The sequence below is a fragment of the Rhinichthys klamathensis genome, unplaced genomic scaffold (genome assembly GCF_029890125.1).
Source record: "Rhinichthys klamathensis goyatoka isolate OS25496 unplaced genomic scaffold, OSU_Roscu_1.1 h1tg000341l_1, whole genome shotgun sequence".
Lineage (NCBI taxonomy): Eukaryota > Metazoa > Chordata > Actinopteri > Cypriniformes > Leuciscidae > Rhinichthys > Rhinichthys klamathensis.
In genome coordinates, this window is record NW_026606855.1 from 2,230,775 (window position 1) to 2,255,000 (window position 24,226).

At 41.3% G+C, this 24,226-nt stretch overlaps 1 protein-coding gene and 1 long non-coding RNA gene across 3 annotated transcripts in view; one reads left to right on the forward strand and one right to left on the reverse strand.

The window, feature by feature from the left end:
- kcnq1.2 (potassium voltage-gated channel, KQT-like subfamily, member 1.2) overlaps positions 1-24,226 on the forward strand; it is a 94,724-nt gene that overhangs the window by 48,703 nt on the left and 21,795 nt on the right. The window contains exons 11-13 of the mRNA XM_056272609.1: positions 9,449-9,475; positions 11,845-11,953; positions 12,225-12,293. Of these exons, the coding sequence (XP_056128584.1) occupies positions 9,449-9,475; positions 11,845-11,953; positions 12,225-12,293 (205 nt within the window). The remainder of the gene's footprint in view (positions 1-9,448; positions 9,476-11,844; positions 11,954-12,224; positions 12,294-24,226) is intronic.
- Positions 2,297-6,510, reverse strand: LOC130106443 (uncharacterized). 2 transcript variants are annotated; one of them, XR_008809719.1, is made up of 3 exons: positions 6,414-6,510; positions 5,800-5,941; positions 2,297-2,323 (listed from the first exon to the last, which is right to left on the reverse strand). It is a non-coding gene; the product is annotated as an uncharacterized LOC130106443 (long non-coding RNA). The 2 variants fall into 2 exon arrangements; XR_008809718.1 differs by having other exon boundaries at positions 2,300-2,318.

The window sequence follows — 24,226 nt, forward strand, 5'->3', positions numbered from 1 at the left end:
AAACGCATGTTCTTAATTTATGTGGCTTTGGACTATTTTTGTTTTGTACTGTTTTAATTGTTTAATTTAGCTGAAATTTCTTTGGCAATACAAATTTAAAATGTTGCAAGAATAAGATTCTGTGTTTCTTACATTCTTCAAAATTTGCGATGGGTTTCAAACTTAATTAATTGTAGTGTTCTTTTACATTTTCATTTGTTTTTATATTGAAAGTAATACTATTTAGTTAGTCTGTCAAGTCAACAAAATCAGTCTTTTCTGATTTGTTCAATGTATGGATCTGTTTTGAAAAATTTCTCCCGTTGCTATGGCCAGGTATCACTCACTGTCAGTCAACTCAATTTCGTGAATGATTCACAAAACAATAATTTAGCAGATTAAAGACGAGCTTCATTATTTTCATTTTCTGACGCGATCAGCTTTCTTTTTTTATTTATTTTCATTTCTCTCATCAGTTTTGTCGTGCAGCGGACATGGAATGTAGCAAATTTACGTTAATGTGGCATTGATAATTAAACAAAACGCTTGACATTAAATAAATAAACAGTTAATGAACTCGCTAATAAACAGTTACCTATTTAAGCATCAAGAACGGTAAAACACAAATGAAGTCGGCCAACAGCATGTTGGCTACATTGAGATTCGATCTCGGATCGCTTGAAGCTCCGTGAGGCTCATGTTGCGTTAACCACTGAGCTACCGTCTGAACGCTATTAAATTACGTCTTATGCTCTTCCAGACCCTCATTGATAGCCTAATATATTTCTGTTGCAATGTTTTATGTTGTAATGTTTTCACTATTTATTCAATTTAATTTCAGTATTGTGATTATGAATTCGTTTAACTACAATGTTTCACTTGAATTCATCTGTTACCAGCTTTCAATCGCTCTGAATGAGTCGCGGCGCGGCGGTAGATTACGCTAACCTGACTCCGCCAGATGGATTTGCTCCGCATATCCATCTGGAAACCTTCCGTTGAAGTAGTTTTGGTAAGGAGCGAAAATACTGGTTAGCTGATTGGCCTATGTTGGTGATAGACGGGCCAAATCAACCAATCAGATCAACGAAGCATATGACGTACTAACAGAGCGTATCTTTTCCTCTGAGAAAAGCCTCCAGAGCAGTGTTTTGCTCTTCTTTTAGTGAAGAAATACTCTGTAATTCCGATAAAACTTGCTCGATAGCCACGCTGATGCTAGTTTCATCCGCTGAAGCCGACATGTTCTTTAGACTGAACTGACGCGCTTCTCGTTGCGTCACACCTCAACCCGCCTCAAAGCCAACGCTGATTGGACGTTCGTTTGGTGAACTGCTCCCAAATTTTCTTTAACGGAAAGTATCCAGACTGATCTGCGAGTGAAACCTTGAAAGCTCGCGAGATCAGGATGGTCTCACGAGGCTAAGATTACGCAATAGAGAGAATAAACTGACACCTTTCAAAGTCTGTGATTGTAGCGCCTCTTAGCGGTAAAAGGCAGCAAATACACATCCGAATTTTACCGCCACGGGAGCGGTAAAAGTATTATTCGTGTTGAGTACCAACTGTACCCAAAGCAACATCTTTTCCACAAACCCTAACCCTGACATGATGGTCCTCGTAGTGGAGAACTGTCCTTATATTTCAGGTCAGTGTCATGCCCATCCCCCAACGCACGAGTTATGAAAATGAATGAACCGAGCAATGTACATTTTACTCAAATTTGAGACGTCACAACAGCGTCTTTAAGACGACAGTCCACGTCAACCAGTCTAGCATGATGCCCAACCATCCTACACTTAACATTGCCTGTGTCAAAGAGAAGAAAACAATGAAGGAACATGCGCTCACTTACTTTCTGTTTCACTGATGAGGAAGGATTCACACTGCATTCAGTCACAGCCACTGATGTCTCGTCACACAATTCCTGTAATTATGAGAAAGACAGGTACAACACTGAGGCAAGGATGCTTGCCAATTGGTCACCGCAACTAATTCTAGTATCAACCAAAGACTAAATATCTAGTGTCCCTTTCATGGCTCCGTCATGCACAAAGCAGACGTGCAGAATTTTTTTTAAATAATCTGCATCATATAAAAAACTAACATTCATGAAATACAGAACATGGTTGACTTTCAGTGATAAAGTCTTTAAGAGACTCACCCTTAAACGCGAAGGCCAAGAGGAATCCCCATAGTTGTATGTGACCTCCTCATCTGGAAAGATATGTCTTATACTAAACAGACACAGGTGTGGCCTTCCGTCAACAATGATTGTCTTGACTTTGCAATTTGGATTTTTGTCATCATCATTCCTCCACCGTCCTCTTTTGTTGCATCTATGCTGTGATAAAAATAGTGCAGTAAGAAACTTAAAACATAGACACACACTGAAACATACGGTTCTAACTGAACATTTGGGTTAGGCCAGCGGTTCTCAAAGTGTGGGGCGCGCCCCACTGGTGGGGAATAGAGACGTGACAGGTGGGGCGCGCCAAACGGGAGGAAATTTTCCTTTTTATGCCTTTATATCTTTATCCAGACATCCCAAATGTCCCGGAAGTTCCGGGAGTCTCCCGCATATTGATAGCGGCTCCTTGACGCCCGCAAATGAGATCCAATCTCCCGGAATCTGGAGCAAGACCACGCACTAGAGTAGAGAGTGACTGCGCGCGCTGTGTGTGACTATTAATGCAGCGCGTGTGAGAGCAAACCATCCTTATAGCTGTGTCTTGCCGCTTATTAGACCGATCACCCCCGGGGGCGACAACAAGTAACAGGAATTCCCCTCCCCACCCCCAAAATAATGATTGACGTGACGTCGGCATATTAATTGTAGCGGAACAAACTTTTGCGCCCATAGATATGTAGCCTATGTTTCGCGCCGATGGCCAGGCGCGCTGGAAGCTGTTTCATGCGTAAGTGGGGGCTGAGGGCTGGGTTGGAAAATATGTGACGTCATTATGTTGTGGCTTACGACAAGACATGAAATTTCTCTGAACATTGAACATGATTTGAGAGTGGCAGTATCAAGCCTGCAACCCTGCTTTGAGAAATTGTGCAATGCAAAACAGGCTCATTGCAGTCACTAATGCAGGGATAAATAGACCTGTCTTGCCAAATGTATTTCTCTTCTTTTCTTTTTTTAACAGATTGCAAAGTGGCACTTTTATTTCTTTTCTATTTTTGAGGCACTTTTATTTTCTCTATTTTTGAATTTTATGCAAGTTATGACACAGATGCACTTCATTTTCTTTATTTTTGAACTTGCTGTTATTTGATGTAGATCAGGGGTCTCAAACTCAACTTAACTGGGGGCTGCTGGAGGTAGAGTCGGGGTCAGGCTGGGCCGCATCAAGGATTCCACAAAAAAATAGTATTCAAGTATTCCAAAAAAGGAGCACAACTGATCCAATCTTCTCAATATTTATTATTAACGTTTCTTCTGAACTGTTCCTCTGAATTTGAACATTCCTTTCTGTACATGATTGGTTCTTTATGAGCTGTCCTTCTGACAGTTGAAGTTCATTTTTACAAACTTTCTTTGTCTATAACACATATTTGTGATATTTATATTTGCTTATGTCCTTTTTATTTTCTTTATACAACACATTAATGATATTGAATGTTTGTTTGTTTTTTTTGGAAGGCACATTTCCTTTTATTATACTTAGAAAAACAATTATTGCTTTTGAAATACAAATATTTGCAGTCATGTCTGCCCATCTTATTGAATTCTTTCTACACATGTATAGTGTCTCAAATTACTGACTGCACAAATCAAAGCAAACCTTCTTATCAACCTGTTGGACACATATTACAAGCTCAAAATGATTATTCTCACATTGTTTTAGAGCAGGGTCTCTCTCCAACACGTCGCTCGCGAGCTATCAGTAGCTCGTGGGCTGATTGGTGGTAGCTCGCCAAGGGGCCGTTCACATATCGCGCTCACATATTTTGCGCGCTCAAGTTCGTTATTTCAAATGTAGGCGCGCGGCAAGCGCGCTCATAATTGAAGCGACGCGCTCATTTTTTCCAGGCGCAGTATGTTTGTACTTCGCGGTTGTCTATGACAACTATTGACAACAAACCCACCGTGTCACGAGACTATCTATGGTAGCCCATAAGGGATACATTTTTTTTTTTTTTTTAAACGCGGCACACGCAACGACGGGCCGCACTAACATTAAACTTTAATGTCAAGTAGGGGGCCACAAAATATCACCCTGCGGGCCGCAAATGGCCCGCAGACCGCGAGTTTGAGACCACTGATGTAGATAGTTAGTTTGTATTTAGATACAACTTGTTACTATACTGATACTACTTGTTACTTCAATAAATTGGAACATTTTAAGCTTGTTACGTATTTCATTAGCATTGTGTCGGGGCGATGGGGGCAGTGGGGCTTGAAAATTCCCCCTTGTCCAAAGTGGGGAATGACCGAAAAAGTTTGAGAACCACTGGGTTAGGCTAACCTTGGCCTATTTAACCTATATTCAAATACACATTGTGAAAGTTAACTTGACTTCCTAAGAATTTAATAGGTCAGATGATCCACTTAAGGTAAAAAAAATACCCCAGTTGAACAATAACCATGTTATTGATTATCACTAACTAATAAGTTCCTAATGTTATGAGAACCCTAGCAAATCTGCTATTGTAATAGTGCGGCACGATTAATCTTATCGCAATCGTAATCGCGATGTCAAGCCTGTGCGATTATATGGTGCAAAATGCTGCGATTTTATGTAAAATAAACAATGGGCTGTTAACGCAATTAACGCAGCATCTGTTATTTTTTGTCATCCTTTGGCTAGTGTTACATGATAATGCTCTCATGCGATTGCTTAAAACCATTCATGCGAGACAAGTCAAAAGAGAGCGCGCTGAATGTCCGACTGTGACTCACAGAAAGACACGCGCCAGAATACAGTTCTCTTTCGCTCTTGAACGAACAACAACACACACAATTATGCCAAAATGTCGTTTGTCGAGTATCTTCATAACATAAGAGCAGTCTTATGATGGACGTATAGAGTTGTGAGAGGATGAGGCGCATGTGAGATCCGTGTCTCTGTCAGCAGCGGCTGCTCTTAAAGGGCCAGCAGCCAAAGCTTTCTGTCAGTAAAGTTAATCACAGAACAAAGGGGACAGAGAAAATTACTCACTGCTCTTGACTAAAGAACTTATGTAGCTTTAATAAGGATTAGTCTATTTATTATTTATGCAGCGCAGAGTCGCAGACTGTTTGATAACTTTATTAAATTTCTGCATACCTGTTAGACAGGAAGGGCACAGGTAAATATGACATGTCATTTATAATGGGTTTATGTGAGGATTATTTGAAGTTCACTTAAATTAAAAGCTGTTATATTTTTTGACGTCTAATAAATGTTTAAAAAAAAAATTATAGCTTTCAATTGTAATGATGGAATCACTGTAATGTTGGATGGCTCTAATTAATGTTTTAAATGGGGGTGGATTAATTTTTATCCAGACATCAGTTGTTGTTGCTAGTTTGAGTTGAGAAATACACATTTCAGAATTATCACTAATCTGTGTGTGCATTTTGCTTTAGAACCTAGCAAGTTGACTCATGAAACCATTTGTTTATTATATCGCAATCGCATATTCCAATTGCAATATTGACCTCAATAATCACAATGACATTTTCCCCAAATCGTGCAGCCCTATATTGTAATAATAATAGTAATAATAATAAATCATAATCATAACTGTTTTTATTAGAATGACATGCAACTAGTTTGCTCTGAATATGAACCAAAAATAAATAAACCAAAAAAGAAACAGCCAGCTTACCAATAACGTGTTCCATTCCATGTGAAGTCAAACAAGTAGTTGCCTTGAACATCTTTAACATGTTTACTTTGAGAGAGAATCCCACGGTATTCAACAACAAAGGTGGATGGTTCAATGTGCTCAAGTGCAAACACACCTCTCCCTAAAAGGGCAAAAAAATATATAATAATACAAATAAAACATGAATCCAAGTGCACCTATATGTTACACAGCTAACCAACCTATCCTTTTAAAGAGTTAAATCCTGTAAAACTGTGTAATGTAATATGAGGTGCAGGAAATAAAAAAAATAAAAAAAATAATCAAGCATTGGTTTTCACTGTGATATAGCCTACTAGTTGAATTTGGTTACACTATTCTCTGTATACATAGTTTTATGTATTTATTTTAAAATAATAATTATAAAAAAATTGTTTAAAGTTTTTTTTTTTTCATCTCTTAACCTTTATGAAAATGAGCGGCTTACCCAAGGGTAAAATGTGTGAATTTGAAAGATCATGTCCAGACTGCCAGCAATAGGCCTACTTTTAATTCTTACAAGTGCATGCCTACTTTATGATTTGATTTGCCTGCAGTCTGAACATAGTCAAATTGCCTTGTGGTGCACAATTTACCTTTGAATGTGTTGATTTGTCGTCCCTCAATGAAGGCTTTGTCTTTGCCCGACAATATGTGTTCTTTTGCATCCTGCTCAGGTTTTATTCTCTTCTTTCTTAAAATGTTGACTGAAAACATTCCAGACAACATAATTAGTATGTATTTATAAATATATATATATATATATATATATATATATATATATATATATATATATATATATATATATGTATATATATATAGATAGATAGATAGATAGATAGATAGATAGATAGATAGATAGATAGATAGATAGATATGCTTTATATGCAGTACATTATTGTCAGACTGTAGTCTATATCAATAAATACAACATTTTACACAGAAATAGTTGATCAGTGAGGTTTTGAGGCTTGTTACTTTTGATAAGAAACAGTCTCCGATTTCAAATTCAGTCCATTTTAATACCATTTTATCACTCTTTAATGTGGCGCCTCAGATCAAATGAAGCTAAACTCGTTACTTAGAAAAATTAACTATAGAGAGAAAGTTTTAGAAAATGTTACATGTATTACACCTGATTTACATTAAAATAATAAATGTAAAATCGAATTGGAAATAGAATCGAAAGCACGTGAATTAAAATTGAATGGAATCATAAAATGTCTGCTAATATCCAGCCCTAAAATGAATCAACCAGATAATTTTGGCAAGTCATTCTAATGACAGTAACGTTACATTAATGAAAGTATACTTTTACATTAGTCTCGTTTCTGTTTATTTAATATATTTCTGTATCTTACTGTATTAAACTGTAAATTCATCCACTCAACTTTACCAGTCATCACGATGACAACATAGATTTGATTTATTTCAAAATGTAAATTAATTCTCTCAAGCATCGAACGCGGATCCACAACAGAACCGGAATACACACACACACACACACACACACACACACACACACGTCAGCAGCGTCTTACGTCAGCAGCGGCACTGAACGCGGATCCACAACAGAACCAGAATACACACACACACACACACACACACACACGTCAGCAGCGTCTTACGTCAGCAGCGGCACTGAACGCGGATCCACAACAGAACCGGAAGACAATACAATGCTGAATAAAGTCCTAGTTTTTGTTATTTTTGGACCAAAATGTATTTTCGATGCTTCAACACACTCTAACTAACCCACTGATGTCACATGGACTACTTTGATGATGTCTTTATCTCCTTTCTGGACAAGGACAGTATACCGTACATACATTTACAATGGAGGGACAGAAAGCTCTCGGACTAAATCTAAAATATCTTAAACTGTAGTTCACCATTTTTGGGTGAACTAACCCTTTAAGTTACTGAAAAGTGTATGGCTTATCATAATACCATTTGTTTTGCTAAGACACTGTTTTTGATCCGTTCACTGTGGGTGTGTTTTCATGCTCTGATTTAATCAATCCGTCAATTAATCCAATCATATATCATTACTGTTTATATAACCTAAACTTTGTAATCCAATTCAAATATTCATTTACATGTGCATTACATCTATTCTGAACATTATTTCGAAATATTTGACCGTTTGCGGGACGTAAATAAACATACGCACACCACAGCACTGCTAATGTGCGCAAGGTGTTTTAGAATCTGATTGAGAAAGGATTTGGTTTTAAAGGTTTACGCGCCTAATCGGATCGAGATGTTTACATGAAGATAATTCGGTTCATCTGAGACTTCATAATATTTTTATTTTCAGTTTTTATTTTAATTTTAGTTTGTTAAAATAATGGTATGTGCTATTGCCAATTTTTATTTTATTTTATTTTTTGATCTATTTATTTTATTTTATTTTATTTGATCTATTTATTTTATTTGATCTATTTATTTTATTTTATTGTATTTTATTTTATCTATTTATTTTATTTATTTTATTTTATTTTATTTTATTTTATTTTATTTTATTTTATTTTATTTTATTTTATTTTAATCCGATTGAGAAAGTATTCCAAGTTTTCATTGTCAAAAATGTGGATCGTTTGAGGAGTTTACATGAAGAGTTTCCAGCCTGATTGAGTCCTCAATCCGATTATTAGCAGATTATTAGTTTGCGTGTAAACGTAGCCAGTGTTGACCCACTATTAAGAAGAGGATCACCGTGTTCCTGATGTTTCTTCTTAACAGTGTCACATGAGAAGCCTGTCCGTTAAATGAATTAGACCGCGGCAAATCTGAGCTTGATTTTATTAAGTCTTGCGTATGAATGAGTGTCGACTCGTATTGGCCAAATTCACCAGATCGCTCTCGTCCAGCTTCCAGGAAACTGGAAATAGCTGAGTAGTAATAAGCACGAAAATGTTGAACTTGTATCCAAGAAACTGTGAAAAGTGAAAGTTTCTTCTCCACTGGAGCGTCCAACCAGAAAACAAGACACAAAAGAGGCTGCAGTCGTTTACTTACTCCATTCTTTTACCCCATAAGTTGAGCGGAAGCGCATAAAGAGGATGGAAAGATGAAAAGTTTCGACGTGACCCACTTTTCCGTATTGAATAAATGTCATTTTCCACATGTGAATGGAAGGCATCCGGTGCTCAAACGGTCCCCTGCTAAACCAGTCTGTTAATAACTCTGTTTTTATGAGTTTTCCTGTCAAATGGCTTCATCATAAAAGCAGACGCATCGACACAGACGGTCCCCAGCAGAGACGTCTCTTCTGAAGCTTAATTAGAAGAGAAGAGGGGAAAGATAATGAAATCGCAGCACATGTCTGCAGTCCTTTGAACTGGGGAAAGTTTGGCTTATCAAAGCCTTGAGCCGGTTAGATGGTCTGAGCGTTTGCTGGAAAAGTGTATTTACATTCATTTTCTCAGCATCTCAGTATAAGTGCTAAAGTTCTGACATGAATCATAACATTTAGGAAAAGTGACATTATGTAACGTATTTCTGAGTTAAACTGGATATTCAACATGACAGATATGTTTTTTATCCATTGGGAATTGACTGGATTGTAAGAAGTTAGACCAAATGTCCCACTAAGTTTAAACGGTTACATGTTTTTCCCTTTACGCAGGCTTCACAAAACTTTTCCGATCGTCAGGTGAGAGCTTTGGCGCTGTGGTTTTCTGCTTCTGCTTTTTTGCAAGTGCATGTTGTATTGATGTGGCTTGCAACATAAAGATGCTTAAAAACTAAAATGTGTGCTATTCTTGCAAAAAGTGACAATTAAAAGGCAGCGGTTTGCATAAATGAAACAAGGCGTGTCAAAGCAGTTCCATTAAACCAGATACAGTATGTACATTTTTTTAAATAAAACAGAAATTAAAATAAAAGAGTATAAAGTTGTGAAATCAGTGTGACTAGCAGCTCAGATCATTTGAAGTTTGATGAGCAATCACACACACACACACACACACACACACACACTCTCTCTCTCTCTCACACACTCTCTCTCACACACTCTCTCACACACACTCTCTCACACACTCTCTCTCACACACTCTCTCTCACACACACAGACACACACACACACACACACACACACACACACTTTCACATGTGTATATATATGGTGTGTGTCAGGAAAACTGCATCAGTTGAGTGCATGAAGTGTCCAACAATCCACACTTTGTTTTTTCAGTGAAATAAGTGCATCATCTGGGTATTTAATGTGCTTTTTTTTTGTTTTTGGAATTTTTACACTAATAAAAATGGCATAGAATAGTGCGCAATTTGGGACGCACCTTTTTTATCATGCTAGTTGGTTAGCATGCAAAACATAATGCACTTAATTTTTCAGTTTATTAAGTGCATCATTCGGTTTAAAGTGCATTTTTTCTTTTTGGAATTTTCACACTATTTATGCAAAAAACAAACAAAAACTAAACAACTGGCATAAGTACACACCTTTACTACCTCAACTATTGTTGTATTTTTATTGTGTGAGTAGTGTCCTGTTGTTGTATTTAACCTGTGAAGCACCTTGGTCAACTTTGGTTGTTTTAAGTGTGCTAAATATGTAAATAAAATTGATTGATTGATTGATTCAATCAATTTTGACCCAGTGTCAGAGGGGTATGCTGCAACAATTTTTGCGCTCCCCTCCCCCCCAAAAAAGAAAAATAAATAAATAAGTGTGCCATGTAATAGTGAGTAGGAACGAGTGAGAGCTAACAGATAAAATAAGTGCAAAATTGTCATTTATTAATACAATTACACTATAGCTACTCCACCGTGATGAACCCCCCTAAAAAAACTATACAGAAATTGGAACAGCAATACCAGTGTTTCTCACAGGATTTTAGGTAAAACTGTGGTAGATGGACCTCTGTTTCTCTAGGGGGGTTCGGGGGCATGCCCCCCCGTAAGAAAATTTTGTGTTCTTTAATGTTAAATTCAGCAGTGTGGTGCACTTTGAGAGTTCAAAATTAAAAGCTCCAACCCATATTCAGGGTGCAAATTAAACAAAGAAAAATTCAAACCTCTTTTAGTTAGTGTCTGTCTACATTACACTACTACATAATAATAGTTATAATATTAATCCCATGATAGTAATAGCCATATATTGTAAAACAAATGCACTAAAAAATAAAGGAAACTTTCATTATTAGTTTTGTACTCATTTCTATAAAGATATAAGCACATGACTAACGCTGACTTTTTTTGACCAATGCATTACACCGGCACTAACCCAGCGCCGCCAATTAAGCAAAAAAAAAAACACGAATGGCCCGCCGATGTACGAGTTTTATGGGCCATTAAGACAAAAAAAAAAAAGCTGTATCAGCCGAAAAAGCACGTCGGTCTACCGGGAATCTCCCGGTAGTCCCGATGGCCACAGAGATATAGATAGCCTACATGCCTGGATGTCACACTTTAAATCCTAGTCCTCTAAAATTTTATGTAACATTGAAGAAATGCAGAAATGATTTAGAAATGCACAACAGCAGCTACATATAGAAAATACAATATATATATATATATATATATATATTTTTTTTAAATTAAATTTGAATGAAAATTTTTTTTACCATCGCTTTGGCGCCCCCCATGGTGCTGCGCCCCTATGCGCCGCATATAGCGCATACCCACTTATTGCGCCACTGGATTGAACTCTCATATAGATCGTGTTCTGCCTCTGTCGCTTATCTTGTGTTGTTTGTCATTTAGCATGATCTTAGTGTGCACTTTTTCTTCTCTCTGCATGTCAATAGACAGGCAGCGCTCGTGGTCGGCTTTCGCGCTCAGCTGTCCTGCTTCTCCAGGTATCTGTCTTTCTTTTCCTTGCCACTATTGTGCAATTGCTCTCTCTTTCTTCAGTCTCTTTTCTTGAGTTTTCTCCAGAATGCATACATTTTCTGACATTTGTGCAATTATTTTTATTCTATCACATCTAAATACTTGCCTGTTATCATCTGTCATGCGAGTTTGTGGTTTAATGGAGATACTAAAATTTAATTTTCTCGACAGTTAAGAAAAAGTTGGATGGCCCCGTCATCTCCCGAAACAACAGTCTGGTGGATGAACTGGACTTCACTGGAGAAGACATCGCTCTACCTGTAGTAACAGACGCTTCGCAGTGAGTTACTCTGGGTTTTCATCCATCCATCGAACTCTGTGGTCGTTTGCTTGTGCGTGGTTTGCAGGCTGATGTTGTTCAGTTTAAGAGTTTTGCGTTTGCATGTATGGTGTAAACAAGCAAATGCTTTTGGATTTTCCTCTTTTCCCCTGTCGTTTCATTTCTCTTTTAAAACATCCTCACCTTTTCATCCTTTTCCTTCCGAATCATCTCAAGATCTTCCTGTTCCTCAGATGTGAGATGAAGGAAAACGCCTGTTTCTCTCTTTCAGTCTGTTGAGTAGCCCGTTTGTGGCAAAAGTAGAAGAATCAGTCTCTACTCAGCATCTGAATACAACAAGGTACTGTTTCCTGTCTGTTTCCTGCCTCAATCCTGCCTGTTTCCTGTCTGTTTCCTGTCTGTTTCCTGCCTGTTTCCTGCTTCAATCCTGCCTGTTTCCTGCCTCAATCCTGCCTGTTTCCTGCCTCAATCCTGCCTGTTTCCTGCCTGTTTCCTGCCTCAATCCTGTCTGTTTCCTGCCTGTTTCCTGCTTCAATCCTGTCTGTTTCCTGCCTGTTTCCTGCCTCAATCCTGTCTGTTTCCTGCCTGTTTCCTGCCTCAACCCTGTCTGTTTCCTGCCTGTTTCCTGCCCCAATCCTGTCTGTTTCCTGCCTGTTTCCTGCGTTAGTCCTGTCAGTTTCCTGTCTGTTTCCTGTTTCCTGTCTGTTTCCTGCCTGTTTCCTGTCTGTTTCCTGTCTGTTTCCTGCGTCAGTCCTGTCTGTTTCCTGCCTAAATCCTGTCTGTTTCCTGCTTCAATCCTGCCTGTTTCCTGCCTGTTTCCTGTCTGTTTCCTGCCTGTTTCCTGCTTCAATCCTGCCTGTTTCCTGCCTCAATCCTGCCTGTTTCCTGCCTCAACCCTGTCTGTTTCCTGCCTGTTTCCTGCCTGTTTCCTGCCTCAATCCTGTCTGTTTCCTGCCTGTTTCCTGCCTCAATCCTGTCTGTTTCCTGTCTGTTTCCTGCCTCAACCCTGTCTGTTTCCTGCCTGTTTCCTGCCCCAATCCTGTCTGTTTCCTGCCTGTTTCCTGCGTTAGTCCTGTCAGTTTCCTGTCTGTTTCCTGTTTCCTGTCTGTTTCCTGCCTGTTTCCTGTCTGTTTCCTGTCTGTTTCCTGCGTCAATCCAGTCTGTTTCCTGCCTGTTTCCTGCCGGAATCCTGTCTGTTTCCTGCCTGTTTCCTGCCGGAATCCTGTCTGTTTCCTGCCTGTTTCCTGCCTCAATCCTGTCTGTTTCCTGCCTGTTTACTGCGTCAGTCCTGTCTGTTTCCTGCCTGTTTCCTGCCTCAATCCTCTCTGTTTCCTGTCTGTTTCCTGCCTGTTTCCTGCCTCAATCCTGTCTGTTTCCTGTCTGTTTCCTGCTTGTTTACTGAGTCAGTCCTGTCTGTTTCCTGCCTCAATCCTGTCTGTTTCCTGCCTGTTTCCTGTCTGTTTCCTGCCACAATCCTGTCTGTTTCCTGCCTGTTTCCTGTCTGTTTCCTGCCTCAATCCTGTCTGTTTCCTGTCTGTTTCCTGCCTGTTTACTGAGTCAGTCCTGTCTGCTTCCTGCCTGTTTCCTGTCTGTTTCCTGCCTGTTTCCTGCCTCAATCCTGTCTGTTTCCTGCCTCAATCCTGTCTGTTTCCTGCCTGTTTCCTGCCGCAATCCTTTCTGTTTCCTGCCTGTTTCCTGCCTCAATCCTGTCTGTTTCCTGCCTGTTTCCTGCCTGTTTACTGAGTCAGTCCTGTCTGCTTCCTGCCTGTTTCCTGTCTGCTTCCTGCCTGTTTCCTGCCTCAATCCTGTCTGTTTCCTGTCTGTGTCCTGCGTCAGTCCTGCCTGTTTCCTGTTTCCTGCGTCAATCCAGTCTGTTTCCTGCCTGTTTCCTGCCTGTTTACTGAGTCAGTCCTGTCTGCTTCCTGCCTGTTTCCTGCCGCAATCCTGTCTTTTTCCTGCCTGTTTCCTGCCTCAATCCTGTCTGTTTCCTGCCTGTTTCCTGCCTCAATCCTCTCTGTTTCCTATCTGTTTCCTGCCTGTTTACTGCGTCAGTCCTGTCTGTTTCCTGCCTGTTTCCTGCCTCAATCCTGTCTATTTCCGGCCTGTTTCCTGCCTCAATCCTGTCTGTTTCCTGCCTGTTTCCTGCCTGTTTACTGCGTCAGTCCTGTCTGTTTCCTGCCTGTTTCCTGCCTCAATCCTGTCTGTTTCCAGTCTGTTTCCTGCGTCAGTCCTGCCTGTTTCCTGCCTCAATCCTGTCTGTCTCCTGCCTGTTTCCTGCCTGTTTACTGAGTCAGTCCTGTCTGCTTCCTGCCTGTTTCCTGTCTGTTTCCTGCCTCAATCCTGTCTGTTTCCTTTCTGTTTCCTGCCTGTTTACTGAGTCAGTCCTGTCTGCTTCCTGCCTGTTTCCTGTCTGTTTCCTGCCTCAATCCTGTCTGTTTCCTGCCTGTTTCCTGTCTGTTTCCTGCCACAATCTTGTCTGTTTCCTGCCTGTTTCCTGTCTGTTTCCTGCCTCAATCCTGTCTGTTTCCTGTCTGTTTCCTGCCTTTTTACTGAGTCAGTCCTGTCTGCTTCCTGCCTGTTTCCTGTCTGTTTCCTGTCTGCTTCCTGCCTGTTTCCTGTCTGTTTCCTGCCTGTTTCCTGCCTCAATCGTCTCTGTTTCCTGTCTGTTTCCTGCCTGTTTCCTGCCTCAATCCTGTCTGTTTCCTGCCTGTTTCCTGCCTCAATCCTGTCTGTTTCCTGCCTGTTTCCTGCCTGTTTACTGCGTCAGTCCTGTCTGTTTCCTGCCTGTTTCCTGCCTCAATCCTGTCTGTTTCCTGTCTGTTTCCTGCGTCAGTCCTGCCTGTTTCCTGCCTCAATCCTGTCTGTTTCCTGCCTGTTTACTGAGTCAGTCCTGTCTGCTTCCTGCCTGTTTCCTGTCTGTTTCCTGCCTCAATCCTGTCTGTTTCCTGTCTGTTTCCTGCCTGTTTACTGAGTCAGTCCTGTCTGCTTCCTGCCTGTTTCCTGTCTGTTTCCTGCCTCAATCCTGTCTGTTTCCTGCCTGTCTCCTGCCTCAATCCTGTCTGTTTCCTGCCTGTTTCCTGCCGCAATCCTGTCTTTTTCCTGCCTGTTTCCTGCCTCAATCCTGTCTGTTTCCTGCCTGTTTCCTGCCTCAATCCTCTCTGTTTCCTATCTGTTTCCTGCCTCAATCCTGTCTGTTTCCTGCCTGTTTCCTGCCGCAATCCTGTCTTTTTCCTGCCTGTTTCCTGCCTCAATCCTGTCTGTTTCATGCCTGTTTCCTGCCTCAATCCTCTCTGTTTCCTATCTGTTTCCTGCCTGTTTACTGCGTCAGTCCTGTCTGTTTCCTGCCTGTTTCCTGCCTCAATCCTGTCTGTTTCCTGTCTGTTTCCTGCCTCAATCCTGTCTGTTTCCTGCCTGTTTCCTGCCTGTTTACTGCGTCAGTCCTGTCTGTTTCCTGCCTGTTTCCTGCCTCAATCTTGTCTGTTTCCTGTCTGTTTCCTGCGTCAGTCCTGCCTGTTTCCTGCCTCAATCCTGTCTGTTTCCTGCCTGTTTACTGAGTCAGTCCTGTCTGCTTCCTGCCTGTTTCCTGTCTGTTTCCTACCTCAATCCTGTCTGTTTCCTGTCTGTTTCCTGCCTGTTTACTGAGTCAGTCCTGTCTGCTTCCTGCCTGTTTCCTGTCTGTTTCCTGCCTCAATCCTGTCTGTTTCCTGCCTGTTTCCTGCCACAATCTTGTCTGTTTCCTGCCTGTTTCCTGTCTGTTTCCTGCCTCAATCCTGTCTGTTTCCTGTCTGTTTCTTGCCTTTTTACTGAGTCAGTCCTGTCTGCTTCCTGCCTGTTTCCTGTCTGTTTCCTGTCTGCTTCCTGCCTGTTTCCTGTCTGTTTCCTGCCTGTTTCCTGCTTCAATCCTCTCTGTTTCCTGTCTGTTTCCTGCCTGTTTCCTGCCTCAATCCTGTCTGTTTCCTGCCTGTTTTCTGCCTCAATCCTGTCTGTTTCCTGTCTGTTTCCTTCCTGTTTCCTGCCTGTTTACTGCGTCAGTCCTGTCTGTTTCCTGCCTGTTTCCTGCCTCAATCCTGTCTGTTTCCTGTCTGTGTCCTGCCTGTTTCCTGCCTCAATCCTGTCTGTTTCCTGTCTGTTTCCTGCCTGTTTCCTGCCTCAATCCTCTCTGTTTCCTGTCTGTTTCCTGCCTGTTTCCTGCCTCAAATCCTCTCTGTTTCCTGTCTGTTTCCTGCCTGTTTCCTGTCTGTTTCCTGCCTCAATCCTGTCTGTTTCCTGCCTGTTTACTGCGTCAGTCCTGCCTGTTTCTTGCCTCAATCCTGTCTGTTTCCTGTCTGTTTCCTGCCTGTTTCCTGCCTCAATCCTGTCTGTTTCCTGTCTGTTTCCTGCCTGTTTCCTGCCTCAATCCTCTCTGTTTCCTGTCTGTTTCCTGCCTGTTTCCTGCCTCAATCCTCTCTGTTTCCTGTCTGTTTCCTGCCTGTTTCCTGTCTGTTTCCTGCCTCAATCCTGTCTGTTTCCTGCCTGTTTACTGCGTCAGTCCTGCCTGTTTCCTGCCTCAATCCTGTCTGTTTCCTGTCTTGGTCTGGTCTCTTTCCTATCTGTTTTCGGTCTCATTGCTGTCTCTATCCTATTTTTTTCCTGTCTCATTACTGTCTTGTTTTCTGTCTCTTTCCTGTCCCGTACATTTGATTATGTGATTATGTGAGGCATCCTCTCAATTTATTTCTCTTTCTCTTTTTTTGTTACCCTTTACAATAAGGTTCCATTTGTTGACATTACTATAAACACTCTAAATACTGTATTTAGCTAATGAATACTTCTGAAGCATTTTTCAATCTTAGTTGATGTTAATGTAAACATTTACAAATGCATTATCAAAATCAAAAGTTGTAATATTATTGAATGGACTTGAGCTACAATGAACAGCTGTGCTTTTAATAGCTAATATTTACAAAGATTAATAAATACTGTAACACATCTATTGCTAATTATTAGTTGTATTCACATTAACAAACTTTAACTAATGGGACCTTATTATAAAGTGTTACCAACTGTGCTTACCAAAAAGTTTTGGTCATTGTATTACAAAAATACTTTAATTTACTGAGCCGACTCAGTGAATCGTTTCTTCCGAATAGGTCATTTCAATTCATCTTTATGTAACATATATGACAGAATCAAGATGTCTTGGAACAATATGAAAAAGACAAATCTTGTTTCATGAGTCAGTGCGTTGTCATTTTGACTGATTCAGTCGAATATAATAAATCATTCAGACCAATCTTGTGACCATGGTTCCCACGGTCCTGGAAAAGCCTGGAAATATCAGGGAATTTCAAGGACTAGAAAAAGCCATGAATTTTTTATATATATATATATATATAATTTCGGAAAAGTCATTGAAGTTTCCATAGTCAGTATACATTTATTTTAAAGATATGATCAATTCTAAATAATCGCTTTCTTTGACTACAAATGACTCTATACAATATTTTATCTTTTAAGAAATTCTAGTATCCTATAAAATGTATAGAAATTAATTTGTCAGAAAGTGTGGGAATCTTGTGCCACTCTGTTCAGCGGATCCGACTCAAATTCACAAAGATGATTATACAACTGACATGATCTTTGCCCAAACTCATCTTTCTACACTTATATACTTATCTTTCTACACGAATATAGTCTATAGTCCATAAAACGGCACAAAAGATTAATAAGGCACATAATAATCAGTGATATTATCAGCTCCTGAACTTGTGCTGGACGATAAAACCACTGTTTTCCGTAGAGCTGCTTTATAGTGCTTTGTTTCATAATTGAAAAAGTTTGCAACATCGACGGTTATTAAAATGAATTGAATCAACACTGAAGTGACACAAGATGAATAATGACACTATTGTCTTCTTGAATTCATCTCATATTTTAAGTTTGTGTCATTTATTCTCCTATTTTCCTGTTTATTAAGGCGAAGCTGCTTTGAAACAAACCCATAAAGCTCTATAAGAAATAAAGTTAAGTTGACTGTTAGTCCGTATAAGCATTTGCTGTGCTGAAAGCGCAGGTCTGTTTCCTTGTTTTTGTCGTCTGGCCACTCCTGTGAAAGCATCTCATGTGACTTTCAGCATGTGCTCTGTGTTTTCCTGACACTGGGCGCTTTCTGCTCTCTTGCCGCCCCGTGATGAGGTGTGCTAGCGTGGGCCTGTCAAGACCAATGAAAGCATATCTCTCATTAGGGCCTGTGAGAAGCCCTGAAGGCTCATATTAGGGGGGAAATAAAGAACAGGAAGGGCGTGAGAGAGGAAGTGGGCGGTAAAAGAGATGCCGAGGGTAGTGCTGTTTGATCAAAGAAACACAGGATTTGACCTATAATTGAGGAAAAATAGTGTTAAGTATCAGTTTTTGTGTCTCAGATTGACGTGTGAGTGTGTTTAACCATCTATAGTTGTCTCTCTCGATGGATGTAACATCGCACAGATGCACTTGAACGAGGTTGATGTGCTGTTTTGTTTAGTTTGACCTTTGACCTCATCTGTGAGTCAATGGTTTCATATCGGCCTCCCTCTTTATGGATTTAATATGAGACTTAAAGAGGAACTATTCTGCTTTTTTACCATGTTCAACTTTCTTTAGTGTGTAATTTTGCTGTTTGAGCATGAAAAAGTTCTTCTCTGTATCAGTGTCAGTGTTTCTGAAACGCCTTCATTGTAGTCTTGAGTTTCTTCCGGGAACGAACACGTCACAATATTCCTCATTATAATAATTATAATAATAATAATAATTTTTATTTGTAATGCACTTTACACATGAAGGAACATATCTCAAAGTGCTACAAGTACACAGATAAAACAATAAAATAGATTAAAACACATAATTAATACGCAGAATAAAGGGGCGGGGCCTGGTTGAGTTAGTTAGTAGTGTGTTAAACTGGTGGTTATGGAAAGGGGCGGGACATTTCCCAAACACACTCAAAGCGCTCGACCAATCACAACACACTGCTCCAGCCGACCAATCAGAGCACAGTGTGCTTTTCAGAAGGCGGGGCTTCATAGAGACAGGAAGTAAACAGAGCGTTACTGACAGTCTGGGAAAAGAGAGGAGCCGCAACAATGGAGAATATGAGGAGAATAATCAACATTCAAGCAGGAAAACCTGTTCTAGTAGAGCCTGAAACAACATCAAGGGTGTAAAATGGCCTCTTTAAAGTGTGAATGGCATTGTTTTCTGAAATATTCCACTACAGTTATTTCGTCTTATTGGGAATCAGTCCACAAAAGTGAATTGTTCTCTGTCAGATATTCAGTCAGGTCTCGCCAAGAATGATCGGAGTGGGAACACACGTCATACTGACACAAACCAACTCTATCTGAGACTGATGAAGTGGAGGATCCAGCCAGACTTCTGTGAGTCTCTAGAGTATGAAATCATCTGTGACTCATGTGTCTGCTTATTGAGATCATTTTACTCAGACTCAGATAATATGTGAATCTGAGAACTCTGAATCTGAACTTAAAATATATTCTTTCTCTCTTTATTTGAGTTTGTTTGGCATGCTGTACTACTCATGTTATTATGCTAATCTCTGTATTTATGGAATACTTGGATGACTTACAAGTTGTACTTACAAAAAGCACATTGTGTAAGATGTTGTATCCCACAATGCAAAGCACTTCCATTTCTAGTGTGATGCATCTGGAAAACGTTTTACCATAAATTGTAATAAAATGCTAATTAACTATTTTAAATAGTTTCTATATAGTAAATACATTTTCATAGAGACGAAGTATGCATGCTAGAAGCCTTGCAATAGTTAATTATTTAGAAAGATAGAAGAAAGAAGAAAGAAGAATTTCAATTTTTTAATTTCAAATTAGCTTTATTAGCATGACTGTGTAACACAATGTTGCCAAAGCATCAACATATTATATATAAATAATAAAACAAACAAACAAAACATATACAGGTGAAACTCGAAAAATGAGAATATAGTGCAAAAGTTAATTTATTTCAGTAATTCAACTTAAAAGGTGAAACTTATATAATATATAGACTCATTACATGCAAAGTGAGATATTTCAAGCCTTTATTTGTTATAATTGTGATGATTATGGATTACAGATATGAAAACCCCAAATTCAAAATTAGAATATTATGAAAAGGTTTTCATAGCTATAATCCATAATCATCAAAATTATAACAAATAAAAGCTTGAAATATCTCACTTTGCATGCAATGAGTCTATAATATATTAGTTTCACCTTTTAAGTTGAATTACTGAAATAAATGAACTTTTGCACAATATTCTAATTTTTCGAGTTTTACCTGTATATCTCTCTCTGTCTCTCTCTCTCTCTCTCTCTCTCTCTCTCTCTCTCTCTCTCTCTCTCTCTCTCTCTCTCTCTCTCTCTCTCTCTCTCTCTCTCTCTGCTTTTATTTGTCCCTGCTCAATCCCAGAATTCCTCTGTGATATCATTGCTGGAGTGTGTGTGTGTGTGTTGGATACATCAGCGCTGCGTGTGAGTCAGGTGGAATGTTCAAGCTTGTGTTTTCCTGTGGCCGTTTAGTCATGAAAGCTGAACTCAGATCAGGTCTGAGACGGTTTATCCAGACAGGCTCAATGAAAGGTCTTTTCATGAGGACTGAAAGGAAAGAGCAGGATTTGTAGGGGCTTGTGTCAAATTAATGAATTGCTGTGGCGTTGTGAGAGGATCTTTTACTGTGTTCTGGCTGCCGGGAATGTTTGGGAATGAGCGGAGCACTTCAAGCGTCCGGACCGCCAGCTCCTGCTCAAACATCATGCAGGATTTACACCAGATGTATTGCTTGTGTAACGAGGACACTTGGCTTCTAGTCTCGTCTAGCCGGACGTTTGACTGTCAGCAGAAACTGTGGCTCAGTTTCAAGGGGTTTTCTGTACAAACACACATTTTTAATATATATATTTATATATAAAATGCTATAAAAAATATGTATGTTTTTATTTAAAATCTTAATATATTTTAATTTAGTTTATATATACACACACACACACACACACACACATACACTCACCGGCCACTTTATTAGGTACCCCATGCTAGTAACGGGTTGGACCCCCTTTTGCCTTCAGAACTGCCTCAATTCTTCGTGGCATAGATTCAACAAGGTGCTGGAAGCATTCCTCAGGGAGTTTGGTCCATATTGATATGATGGCATCACACAGTTGCCGCAGATTTGTCGGCTGCACATCCATGATGCGAATCTCCCGTTCCACCACATCCCAAAGATGCTCTATTGGGTTGAGATCTGGTGACTGTGGAGGCCATTTTAGTACAGTGAACTCATTGTCATGTTCAAGAAACCAATTTGAAATGATTAGAGCTTTGTGACATGGTGGAAGTAGCCATCAGAGGATGGGTACATGGTGGCCATAAAGGGATGGACATGGTCAGAAACAATGCTCAGGTAGGCCGTGGCATTTAAACGATGCCCAATTGGCACTAAGGGGCCTAAAGTGTGCCAGGAAAACATCCCCCACACCATTACACCACCACCACCAGCCTGCACAGTGGTAACAAGGCATGATGGTTCCATGTTCTCATTCTGTTTACGCCAAATTCTGACTCTAACATCTGAATGTCTCAACAGAAATCGAGACTCATCAGACCAGGCAACATTTTTCCAGTCTTCAACTGTTCAATTTTGGTGAGCTCTTGCAAATTGTAGCCTCTTTTTCCTATTTGTAGTGGAGATGAGTGGTACCCGGTGGAGTCTTCTGCTGTTGTAGCCCATCCGCCTCAAGGTTGTGCGTGTTGTGGCTTCACAAATGCTTTGCTGCATACCTCGGTTGTAACGAGTGGTTATTTCAGTCACTGTTGCCCTTCTATCAGCTCGAACCAGTCTGGCCATTCTCCTCTGACCTCTGGCATCAACAAGGCATTTCCGCCCACAGAACTGCCGCTCACTGGATGTTTTTTCTTTTTCGGACCATTCTCTGTAAACCCTAGAGATGGTTGTGCGTGAAAATCCCAGTAGATTAGCAGTTTCTGAAATACTCAGACCAGCCCTTCTGGCACCAACAATCATGCCACGTTCAAAGTCACTCAAATCACCTTTCTTCCCCATACTGATGCTCGGTTTGAACTGCAGGAGATTGTCTTGACCATGTCTACATGCCTAAATGCACTGAGTTGCCGCCATGTGATTGGCTGCTTAGAAATTAAGTGTTAACGAGCAGTTGGACAGGTGTATCTAATAAAGTGGCCGGTGAGTGTATATATATGTTAAATCAATATATTTTAATTTAGTTTATATATATCCTATATACCTAAATAAAATATATTAATTTTACATACATTTATGTGTGTGGGTGTGTGTGTGTGTGTATAAACTAAATTAAGATATATTAAAACATTTTAAATAAAAATATACATATTTTTATTTTATATTATTTTACATTTCATTATTGTGTGTGTATATAATAAAGTAAATATAAATCAAATTAAATAATTAAATCTAGGGCTTGTATAAGATCTGTTGCTGTGTCAGTTTGCGCTATAACAGCCAGTCTTCTCTTCTCTCCTCTCCTCTCCTCTCCTCTCCTCTCCTCTCCTCTCCTCTCCTCTCCTCTCCTCTCCACTCCACTCCACTCCACTCCACTCCTCTCCTCTCCTCTCCTCTCCACTCCACTCCTCTCCTCTCCACTCCTCTCCTCTCCTCTCCTCTCCACTCCCTCCACTCCACTCCACCCACTCCTCTCCTCTCCTCTCCTCTCCACTCCACTCCACTCCACTCCTCTCCTCTCCTCTCCTCTCCACTCCACTCCACTCCACTCCTCTCCTCTCCTCTCCTCTCCACTCCACTCCACTCCTCTCCTCTCCTCTCCACTCCACTCCTCACACCACCCTCTCCACACCACTCCTCTCCTCCACTCCACTCCACTCCTCTCCACTCCCTCTCCACTCCACTCCTCTCCTCTCCACTCCACTCCTCTCCACTCCACTCCACTCCACTCCTCTCCTCTCCACTCCTCTCCTCTCCACTCCACTCCTCTCCACTCCACTCCTCTCCTCTCCTCCCTCCCACTCCCTCTCCTCTCCACTCCACTCCACTTCTTCCTCTCCACTCCACTCCACTCCTCTCCTCTCCTCTCCTCTCCACTCCACCCTCACCTCTCCTCTCCTCTCCTCTCCTCTCCACTCCTCTCCTCTCCTCTCCACTCCTCTCCTCTCCACTCCACTCCACTCCTCTCCCTCCACTCCACTCCTCTCCTCTCTCTCCTCTCCACTCCACTCCTCTCCTCTCCTCTCCACTCCACCCACTCCACACCTCCACTCCACTCCACTCCCACTCCTCTCCTCTCCTCTCCACTCCACTCCCTCACCTCTCCTCCCTCTCCACTCCACTCCACTCCTCTCCTCTCCACTCACTCCACTCCACTCCACCCTCCTCTCCACCCTCTCCTCCCACTCCTCTCCTCTCCACACCTCCACTCCTCCCACTCCACTCCTCTCCTCTCCACTCCACCCACTCCTCTCCTCTCCTCTCCACTCCACTCCACTCCACTCCTCTCCACTCCACTCCTCTCCTCTCCTCTCCTCTCCACTCCAATCCACCACCTCCTCTCCACTCCACTCCTCTCCTCTCCTCTCCTCTCCACTCACTCCTCTCCTCTCCACTCCTCTCCCACCTCTCCTCTCCACTCCTCTCCTCTCCACTCCTCTCCACTCCACTCCACTCCACACCTCTCCTCTCCACTCCACTCCACTCCTCTCCACTTCTTCCTCTCCACTCCACTCCACTCCTCTCCTCTCCTCTCCCTCCACTCCACTCCACCCACTCCACTCCACTCCACTCCTCACCTCTCCTCGTCCTCTCCTCTCCTCTCCACTCCTCTCCTCTCCACTCCTCTCCCCTCTCCACTCCACTCCACTCCACCTCCCTCTCCACTCCACTCCTCTCCTCTCCTCTCCACTCCTCTCCTCTCCTCTCCTCTCCACTCCACTCCACTCCACTCCTCCCCTCCCCCTCCACTCCACTCCTCTCCTCTCACTCCACTCCACTCCTCCTCTCCTCTCCTCTCCTCTCCACTCCACTCCTCTCCTCTCCACTCCACTCCACTCCACTCACACCACTCCTCCACTCCACTCCTCTCCTCTCCTCTCCACTCCACTCCACTCCTCCCTCTCCTCTCCACTCCTCTCCTCTCCCCTCCTCTCCACTCCACTCCACTCCTCTCCACTCCACCCTCTCCTCTCCTCTCCCTCCACTCCACTCCACTCCTCTCCACTCCACTCCACTCCA